Source organism: Notamacropus eugenii, chromosome 4 (genome assembly GCF_028372415.1).
Source record: "Notamacropus eugenii isolate mMacEug1 chromosome 4, mMacEug1.pri_v2, whole genome shotgun sequence".
Taxonomy (NCBI): domain Eukaryota; kingdom Metazoa; phylum Chordata; class Mammalia; order Diprotodontia; family Macropodidae; genus Notamacropus; species Notamacropus eugenii.
The window spans coordinates 62867981-62878611 of NC_092875.1; the positions used below are offsets into that span (position 1 = coordinate 62867981).

Below are 10631 nucleotides of genomic sequence, written 5' to 3' on the forward strand. Positions count from 1 at the left end.
TATGGGAAATAGCTTCTCTGTCATCAAAGAGCTTATACTCTACTGAAGCAGGGGGAGAGAAAATATGCACACAAATAAGTATACAGATGATCATTTGAAAAGAAAGGAGAGATCACGAACACCTTGCTGCTGTTCATCCTGCTTTCTCCAAGAGGACCATGACATCGAGAAAGTGATGCCATGACATGCAAGTGAATTATATTTAAGTGAGGGATGGCTGTGCAAAATCACCAGCCTCACTTTCTCCTCCAGAGCCACCTGGGTAGAGTGGCAAGATATAGATCAGGATGACTGGAGATGGCCCTGGATGCAGTGAGGCCCTTGGCCTTTCCAAGCTAAGGTCTTTAACAGGTCTCAGTTTGACTGGCTTAAGAAGAAATGAGGCAGAGAATGGCCTCTAAAAAAGTCAAGAATACCTAGGTACTGACTGAAGAACAAAGAGAGGCCATGATTGGAAGGACTGCTGACCAAGGGGTGTGGGGGCATGTGGGGGGATGTGGGGGATGGGATCAAGGCACAGACAGAGGGATTGCTCCTAGTAAGGAAAAGGGCCACCCCTTTGACAAGAGACTGAGACAAAGGAGGAGAAAAGAACAGATGATAACAGGACTCTTAAGGAGTGGAATAGGGGATAAGAGGGAGCTCAATGCAAATAGCCTTGGTTTTCTTGCTAAAGTATGAGTTCTCAGAAACACCCCTGCTAGGCCTATGTCCCAAAGAGGAATCAAAGAAAGAGGAAAAGGAGCCATGTATAAAAATCTTTCCAAAGGGGCAGACAGGTGGTGTGATGGATGAATAGAGCACCAGCCCTAGAGTCAGGAGGATCTGAGTTCAAATCCAGCCCCAGGCACTTGACACAAGCTGTGTGACCTTGGGCAAGTCACCTAACCCCGACTGCCTTACCTCCCCTCTCCAATAACAAAAAAAGCCCCAGAGCAGAATTGAAAAAAAAATCTTTCTAACAGCTCTTTTTGTCATGGCAAAGAACTAGAAATTAAGAATGCACTTCTCAATTGGGGAATAAATTATGTTATAATATAGCAGGTATATGAATGCAATGGAATACTATTATCTTGTAAGAATCAATGAAAGGGGATGGTTTCATAGAAACCTGGGAAGACTTGTATAAACTGATACAGAGTGAAGTGAGCAGAACCAGGGGAATAATTTATACAACAACAATAATGTAAGGACAAACAACTTTGAAAGACCAAAGAGTCCTTAATAATCCTTAATAATGACTAACCAACGAGATTCTAAAGAGCCAGTGGGAAACATGCTACCCACCTTCTGAAGAAGAGAGAAACTCTGGGTGCAGAATGAGACATATATTTTTTTAGGACAAGGCCAATGTGGAAATTTGTTTTCCTTGAGTATACATATTTGTTCAAAGGCTTTTGTTTTTCTTCCCTTCTCCTTCCCCCCGGGGTGGGAGGAAAAAAGGAATGGGAGGACAGGGGAGAGAGAAAATAGACTATTAATTGAAAAAAAAAAATTAAGCAGCAGACTTCAAGGGCTTCTGCTGAGAGGGTAGGGAGAAGCCAGAGGTAAAGACTTGAAGAGATAAGAGAAGATTTAGAAGAGTTAACTTCAGGGAATTAAAAAATGAATCAGTTAGGGAAAGGATTACCAGGCAGCAGTGAAGGCCTAGATGAGATTAAAGAAAATACATTTTTAGTGGACCAAATCAGCTCTGGTGGAATGATCTCTTCAACTATCATTCAACAGCAGTAAAAGGGGAGGAGGCCGATGGAGGGGCAATCCAGGGCTAAGACTGAGCAACTTCTGAATATGGAAGGACCAGGGCTGTATAAGGACCATGAATATGGAAGGACCAAAAGTCCTGGGCTGCATAAGGCTGGACTCATTAACTATTTGGTCAAGATTAGGAAAGTGAATTTAGAGTAAAGGGAAGGGCCTGGGAGAGGACTGAAGGAGGGGGGAACTGGTGGAGGTAATAGTTAAAGTGAATAAAAGATCTAGCACAAATCTATTTTCCTCAACTATACTTTTGTTGCGAGGGAGGACTTTTATTTGGAGTGGGGAGAGTGAAGGAAAATTATAATGATGGAAAAAGGAAAGAACATCATGAAACAAAAACTAGACAAAAGAGACAGAGTGGGGTTCGGGGGGGACACAGACAAGCAGGGCGATACCGGTACTGTCATATTAAATTTAAATCACAAGTGTGTGTGTGTGTGTGTGTGTGTGTGTGTGTGTGTGTGTGTGTTTGTCCTTCATGGTTGAAGAAGACCATGCCATCAGAGAAATAATGACATGATTTGCACTTGACTTTGTTTTGAGTGAGGGAGGGCTGTGGAGGTCACTAGCCTCACTTCTCCTCCAGAGCCATCTGAATCCAGTGACCAGATATTCATCAGAATGACCGGAGATGACCCAGGAGGAGGCAACTGGGGTTAAGCAACTTGCCCAAGGTCACACAGCTAACGAGTGTCAAGTGTCTGAGGTGAGACTTGAACTCAGGTCCACTGCACCACCTAGCTGCCCCAAATTTAAATATACTAAAAGGAACAAGCAATATGTAGTGGATTCATGGTTTCATATTTTTTATGGCTTCCTGTGAATATGGAAATGTCCCATCATATCCATTGCTTCCTTCCCTGCTGTCTACAAACACATCCGCATTTTCTACATCTTTAAAACATCTTCACTAGACCTTATCATTGTCCTGTAGCTCTCCTCTCTTTCACAGCTAACTCCTAGAGAAAGCTATCTACACTCATTGCCTCTGCTTCCTTTCTTCTTACTTCTCAACCCTTAGCCAATCTGGCTTCCAACCTTATCACTCAACTCAAAGTGCTCTCTCCAAAGTGACCAGACTGCCAGATTGAAGGATCTTTTCTCAATCCTCATCCTTTTCAACCTGTGAAGCACTGGCACTGTTGCTTACTTGCTCTACCCAGATATTCTGTTTTCAAGAAAATGTTCTCTTTTGTTTCCTCTTTACCTGTCTGCCTGGATTTCTCTTTTTAGTGTCCTCAACCATTACCCACAAAGACATGGATGTCTTGCCCCCGGATTGTGGATGTTCTGAAAGACTCTATGCTGAACCATCTGTCTCTATACCTTCTCACTTTATGACCTCTTTCAGCTCCCACAAGTTCAATGACCATCTTTCCCACATCTATAGAAACTACTCTGTTTCTCTTTTGAATGCAAGTCCATCATCTTCACCCGTCTATTGGATTCTTTGAAGTAGATATCCCAAAAGCCTCTCAGATTCAACATGCCCAAAACAGGACTCATGATCTCTTCCCCAGATCTACTCCTCTTCTTAGTTTTCCTTCCTGTTGAAGGGACCACTCTTTTTCCTGGGTTTACAACCTCAGTTATCCTTGACTCTTTATTCTCCTTTACCCCAATAGACAACTAATTGTGAAGTCTTGGCCATTCTACATTCAAACATCTCTTAAATCTATCTCTAAATTGTCTCCATTTACATCACTACTCCTTTCATTACTTCCTGCCTGGAATAGCCTCCTAATAGGTCCTTCTGCCTCAAATCTCTCCCCTCTTCCCTCCATCACACAGCTACCCACACAACTCATATCTGTCCACATGGATGCCAAAATGACATTCCTAAAGCATAGGTTTTTACCATATTACTTCCCTGTTCAGAAGCCTCTAGTCCAGAGGTTCTTAGCTTTTTTTCATCATAGACCCCTTTGAAGTCTTGATGAAGCCAATGGATTCCTCAGAATAATGTTTTTAAATGAATAAAATAAAACCCACACCATGACAAAATAAACCAATTATATTAGAAAATAGTTATCAAAATATGAAAAAAAATTCAAGCTCACAAATTCAAGTCAGACCGATAAGTATTTATTAAGTACCAGCTATGTGTCAGGCACCATGCTAAGTGCTAGGGATACAAAGAAAGGCAAAAACAGTGCCTGCTCCCGAGGGAGTCAGCAGGCAAACATCTATGACCAAACAAGATATAGTCAGGATAAGTTGGAAGGAGTCTCAGAGGGAAGGCACTGGAATAAAAGAACCAGGAAAATCTTCTAGAAGGTGTGACTTTAGTCAAGACTTGAAGAAAGCCAAGACATGAAGATGAAGAAAGATAGAGCTCCAAGCTTGAGGAATAATGAGTGAAAATGCCAGGAGTCTAGAGATGGAGAGTCTTGTTAGATGAACAACTGGGAGACCACTGTCAATGGATCAGAGAGCCTCTGAAAAGGGCGGGGGGGGTGTAACATGTAGCAAGATTGGAAAGGTATGAAAGGGCCAAGTGATGAGGGACTTTAAAAGACACAGGGAAGATTTCCTGTTTGATCCTAGAAGTAATAGGGAGCCAATGGAGTTGACTGAATGGGAAGAGGGTGGTGTATGACACAGTTAGATATGCACTTTAGGAAGATCATTTTGATAACTGAATGGAGGATGGACTGATGGATGGGAGACCAACCAGAAGGCAATTATCACAATAGTCCAGGAATGAAGTCATGAGGGCCTGCAACAGGGTAGTAGCAAAGTCAGAAGGGTTATATATACAAGAGATGTTACAAAGGTTCGATCAACAGGTTTTGGTAACAGATTGGATATTGGAGGGGTGTGTGAGAGGGAGTAAGGAGTCCAGGATGACATCTAGGTTTCCAGCCCAGAGGACTGTGAGGATAATGGTGTCCTTGACAGTAATGAATTTGGGTTTTAGACATGGAGTTTCAAATGTCTATGGGGCAGTTGGAGATGCAACACTAGAAAAGAGCAGAGAGATGTGAAGGTTGGATAAACAAATCTGGTAATCATAATCATAGAGATGATAATTAAATCCACAGGAACTAATGAGATTGACAAGTACCAGGCACAGAGACAGGACAGACAGAGAAAAGGGACCAACACAGAGCCTTACGGGGCGGGGTGCTCTATCAAAGATAATCTAGATAAAAATCCATCAGAAATGGAGAAAGAGCAGTCAGATAAGTAGGAGGAAAATCAGAAGAGGGGGCAGGCAGTGTCAAAGGAGAAGGATGAGGATCAAGAAAAGTCCATTAGATTTGTCGGTGTAACTTTGGTGACCGCAATTTCGGATAAATGATGAGGTAGGATATCAAATTGCTGAAAGTTAAGAAGACAGGGAGAGGAAAGGAAGAGAAGGCACTGATTATAGAAAGCTTTCTCAAGGAGTTTAGCCATTAAAGGAAGGAGGGATATTACTCCTCTTCACAAACTCTTCCATTCAATCAGATTGGCCAACTTGATGCTTCTACTATGTGCCAGATACTAGGCTAAACTCATACCCAACACTTTGTCTCCTCTCCATACCTTTGCACAAACTGTCTCCCCTGCCTGGAATGCCTTCCCTTCTCATCTCCACTTCTTAGAATCCTTAGCTGTCCTCAAGGAAGTTCAAGTGCCTCCTCCTAGACACTTGTCATCTATTTTGTATGTACTTGATCTACTATGTGGGGCAGCTAGGCCTGGACTCAGGAAGACTCATCTTTCTGTGTTCAAATCTGGCCTCAGGTACTTGCTGGCTGTGTGACCCTGGACAAGTCATTTAACCCTGTTTCCCTGGATTCCTCATCTATAAAATGAGCTGGAGAAGGACATGCAAAACCACTCCAGTATCTTTGCCAAGAAAAGCCCAAAATGGGGTCATGGAAGAGTTGGACACAACTGAACAACATTCTACTATATGCCTTCTTTTGCCCTTAACCATAGGCATCCCTGAAGGCTCTGCCCTTGGTTCCCTTCTCTCCACTGTTGTGTTTGTCCGTTCTTGAAGAGGAGCATGACGCCAACATGATGACGTGACTTGCAGTAGACTTTGATATGAATGAGGGAGGGCTGTGCAAGGCCACCAAACTCACTTTCTTTTCCTGAGCCATCTGGGTGCTGTGGCCAGATATTCATCAGGATGACTGGAGATAGCCCAGGATGCAATAGCCCTTTTAGGGCTAGCATTCTCACTTTGAGTGAGATACATCCCTTCAATGAACAGACTTCTTTAAGCAGTTGCTCAAGGGATGATCCCTTTAATCAAAAAAAAAAAAAAAAAGCACTGTGGCCACTTCTACTCCTTCCATTACCTTTTTTTTTTTTTTTTACCTTTTATACAATGTTATGTTTTAGTGCCAGAAAATTCCCTTCCCTCTAAATATTATCTTTTAATTTATCAGGTAGTCAAGTTGCAAGTCTTAGTATTAACAATGGAGCCTCAGTAGAGGAATAATTTTCAACCATCACTAGGGTTAAAGTAACAAAGTCTGCCAGGGCAAGGGGGAGGAGGCCCAGATTTCTCAATTACTAGCTCTGGAGCTTGAGTTCTTGCCTCTGAAGTTTACTATTAGGCAAGCTACATCCTTACCTGTGCCTCAGTTTCCTCCTCTGTGAAATTGATTTTACACTCAGTCCCTTTCAGCTCTAGCTCCATTGTTAATATCTAAATATCTAATAATCTAAAAAATGGCAATGTATAAAAGCAAAAAAAAAAAGTAGCTAACGGAAGGCATGGAAGTGGCCCCAGTTGCCAAGGGCTAGAGCTTATGGAGACAGACTCAGGAAGATGGTAGACAGCCCATGGATTTGGCAGAAGAGTCGGCAGTCCCGTTCAGCTGGAATGCAAAGTGTATAAACAAGAGTATTCACTTGGCAAAGAGGCCAGCTCCTAGCAAAACTTTTCTCCTGAGCTCCAAACTCCACCGGGGTGTCCCACAGGTACTTTAAATCCTACCTGGTCAAAACCCAGCTCCACGTATTCCTTCTCAGTCCCTCTGTCAAAGCCAGTTTCTAGCTAGGCAGCCTGGCTCCCTCCCCTCCACTCTGCTGCAGGGTAAGGCATCCTAGGTTAGGTGCAGCTTTTCTGTCAGAATTGGCTACCTAGTATCCCATTGATTTGTGAACAATTTTATCTTATCTCTCAAAATTATCGGAGGTCAGGGATTGGGTTTCCCCCCCCAGTGAGTACATGTTATCCCCCTAAGTCAGTACCTTTTAAAAATTCATTTGTTGCAAAGCAAGGGCCCAGCACAGAGCTGAATGGCTTAATAACTTGTTTACTGAGAATGAGAAAGTATAATGGTGTCGGGAGGAATCTGTGCCAGTGTTGGGGGGAGGGGGTAGCCAGGGAGGATCAGAGTACGTATGGAGAGGGCAGTACAATGGCTGAATGCTGGGGGATGGGGAGGAGACTGTGCCTGGGGGTGGGGGTGGAGTGAGAAGGCTTGAGAAGCTCCCACCTGAAGGCCAGGAGGGGTGAAGAAGGTGGCATCCATGCCCTTGGCAGAACCCAGAGCCCTAGAGAGGCTGCCCGGGTGTCCTACCTGCCCCAAATTGACAAAGCCGAACTTTCGGGCCAAGCGCTCGGCCTCCTGGCTGCCTCCAGGCAGCAGCACAGCCCAACTGCTAACATAGATGGGGACCGCTGAGAAGTGGCCCCCTCGACGCCGGCCGCGACCCCGGCCGGTCACTAGTTCTTGTCTGGGCTTCTCTGGGGAGATGGAGACTAGAACCCGGGTTAAGGCCAGGGCTAGGACCAAGGTCGGAAATAGGGTCCGAACCAACCTCAGCCGGGTCCAGCCCAGCCCCATGGTAGTCGGGGGCCGGGGGAAGCCCCTTCCACCGGACAAACAGTCTCTAGGGTCCCGGGGGGCGTTGTTTAAATGCCCCCTCCTCCCACCCCCACCCCCCGGCAAGAATGGAGTAGCCCCGACCCCTGGGAACCAGAGTGAAGCAACCCCCGATCCCTGGACGCCTCTTCTCGGCTCCATGGCAACCCCTTCCCCCCACCCCCGGGGGGGGGGGGGCTTCATTCCCAGGGGGCCATGCGACCACCTAACTGTATACGGCCGGGGATCGGGTTGGGAAACCGGCCCCCGGTGCCTTGGGGAGTGGGGGAGGACTACCGGGAGAAGGAGACACCCCAGGGGAGTGGGAACAGGATAGGACCTTCTCTCTTCTAGTTCCCTCTTCCATCCTCATTCTTAACCTGGAGAACCAGGTTCGACTTCTGATTTCATCAGTCTCGCTGTGTAACCTTGGGCCAGTCATGCCCCACTTTTGACTCTCAGTAGTCTTCTGTGTAAAGAGAAGGTTACACTAGATCAGGGTTGGGGAAACTGCGGCTTCAAGGCCACATGTGACCCTCCACGTCTTCAAGTGTGGCCCTTTAACTGAATCCAAACTTCACCGAACAAATCCCCTTAATAAAAGTAGGTTCCCCACCCTGGCACTAGATTCGATCTCTAAGTCAGAAAAGGTCTTTCCAGAGAGCATTTAATTAGTGGCAAAGAGGGTGGCCTGAGGCTAATTATGGGCTTTCTCTGATTTGAGTTGATTCAGTCATTCAGTAGCAACTGCTAGAGTTTTCTATAGTACTTTACAGTATACCCTGCAAATACTGAAATCCCCATTTTAAAGAGGAACAAAGTGTGGCACGGAGAAGGGAACTGAACTGACTTGTCCAAAGTCACACTGCTTTGCTAGTCAATCGGTTAGTCCATAAATGTGCCAGATACTGGGTGCTAAGAGCTGGCATTGTAAAGAAAGTCAAATGTTCTCCAAGGACTTACAATCTAATTGTATGGGGAAACACCACGAAGATAACTTCGTATAAACAAGCTGTATTCAGGATAAATCTGAGATAATCAACAAAGGGAAAGCACTAGAATTTAGTGCCATGGAGAAAGGCTTCCTGTAAAGGGTGGGATTTTTAGCAAGAGGCAGAGCTGGAATTTGACTGTTTCTGCTCTAATAATTTCATCTAATCATGTCCTAAGTCCTATACATTGATCTTGTCCATCTCTAGCTTCATCATGGCTCCTACCCTAATTCGGACCACTGGATGGTCCAGCTGAACTGCCCTATTTGCTTGTTAATTTCCTTGTACAATCTTTTGTTTTGATGTTTGTACTGGCTGTGCCCTCCCTCCTATCTGAGGTATTTCTACCCTCCCCCCTACCATGGAACTAGGGTTCCTCCCCTAGCCCGTAACCTTGGATTTATAATGTGTATATTTTGTATGTATTTTCATTTGTGTCTTTATGTCCCTGGCATAGTGTCTGGCACGTAGTAGATGTTATAAATTCTTCTGACTGATTGATTCATCACTTCTAGCCTAACTGATCTCCCTGTCCACCCTCCCTTCTCCAATTTATCTTATACTAAAAGCCAAGATAATCCATCTATCTAGGGTCCAAATTTGACCATATCACTCCCTTGCTAAAAATAACCTTCAGGAGGCAACTAGGTGGCTCAGTGGAGTGAGCACTGGCCCTGAAAGTCAGGAGAACCTAAGTTCAAATGCAGCCTCAGACACTTGCTAGCTGTGTGACCCTGAGCAAGTCACTTAACCCCATTGCCTAAAATAATAAATAAATAAAATTTAAAAATAACAACCCCAAACCTTCAGTGGTTCCCTATTGCCTATACGCTAACATACAAATTTCTCAGTCTCCATAATCTGCCTCCAACCTACCTTTCCAAATTCATTTTTACATTCTATCACTCCTCTTTAGGAGCTCTATATTCCAGGTAAACTGTCCTGTTGTTTTCTCAAACTCAAAGAGCTACTATCTCCCTGGACTGGCTCCAGTTCTTTCCATTCCCCACCCCCCATAACTGGAATGCATTTCCTCCCCATCTCTGCTTCTCAGAATTTTTGCCCTACTTCAATGAAGTACTAGATTTAACTTCCAAGGTAACCTTTCCACTGAATTTTATTGCCCAACAAAATAGGGCACCACTCCCTTTCTTGTATCATTTTTATAATAAAGATAAAAACAAGTATTTACTACAGAATGCTTTAAAATTGACAAGAAGCTTTGAACATATTATCTCATTTGGTTTTTCACAACAACCCTATGAGCTAGTTCTATTAGTATTCGAATTTTACAGACAAAGAAACTGAGACTGAAGGAAATTAAGTGACTTGCCCAGGGTCACACAACTTGGTAAGTGTACATGTATCTTCTATTACTTTAGAACACAAGCTCCTTGTGGGCAGGAATTGTATACTTTTTATTTGTGTGTCCCTGACCTTCAGAACTGAGCACTGTGCCATACACAGAGGCATTTAATCTTTGTTGAATGAACTAGGTCTTTAGTTTCCAAATTCAGGGTTCTTTCCACTACATCACATTGCGTTCCCAAACATTTATTGAACTCCTGCTGTGTGCAGAATACTAAGTGGAACTTCTTCATGGGATGTCAAGAGGGAGGAAAAATTTGGAATGTAAAATGGACCAGGGTGGAGGCTGGGGGGTGGGGAGAAGCATAAGACTGGTTCACCGGGGTACTTCGGCTCCAGGTGTGGGAGTAATGAGTTTGGAAGCCCAAGGATTAGTTAGGAAGGAGAGGGAGAGGGAAAGGAGAGGTGGGGAGGAGCCTAGACTGGCTGGGGTCTGGGAGTGGGAGGGACGTTAACTTACCTAGGAGACCTGGCACTTGTGGACCTTGAGGGGGCCCATAAATAAAGAACTGGGCCTTCCTGGTCTCCCCTGGGTCTCCCCTAGCCTCTCGCCTACCTGTCTCCTCCGCGTCCCAGTTCTCTCCCAGGCCCAGCCCCCTCTTTTCTCTCCCGCCTAGCTCACAGGTGGGTGGCTCGGGGCACTCGGTGCGAGGAGGGGCAGGAACGGGTTGGGAGAAAAGTCCCGCCTCCTTTG

General features: G+C 44.9%; 1 protein-coding gene across 6 annotated transcripts in view; it reads right to left on the minus strand.

The window, feature by feature from the left end:
• Positions 1-10584, minus strand: part of PCSK4 (proprotein convertase subtilisin/kexin type 4) — a 36589-nt gene extending 26005 nt beyond the window's left edge. For 3 of the 6 annotated variants that reach the window (XM_072601412.1, XM_072601407.1, XM_072601413.1), the window contains exons 1-2: positions 10398-10581; positions 7293-8046 (exon numbers count right to left, since the gene is read on the minus strand). In XM_072601412.1, the coding sequence (XP_072457513.1) occupies positions 7293-7781 (489 nt within the window). In that variant the 5' untranslated portion in view covers positions 7782-8046; positions 10398-10581. The other 3 variants (XM_072601409.1, XM_072601410.1, XM_072601408.1) reach the window with 3 other exon arrangements.
• Between the last annotated feature and the right edge of the window lie 47 nt (positions 10585-10631).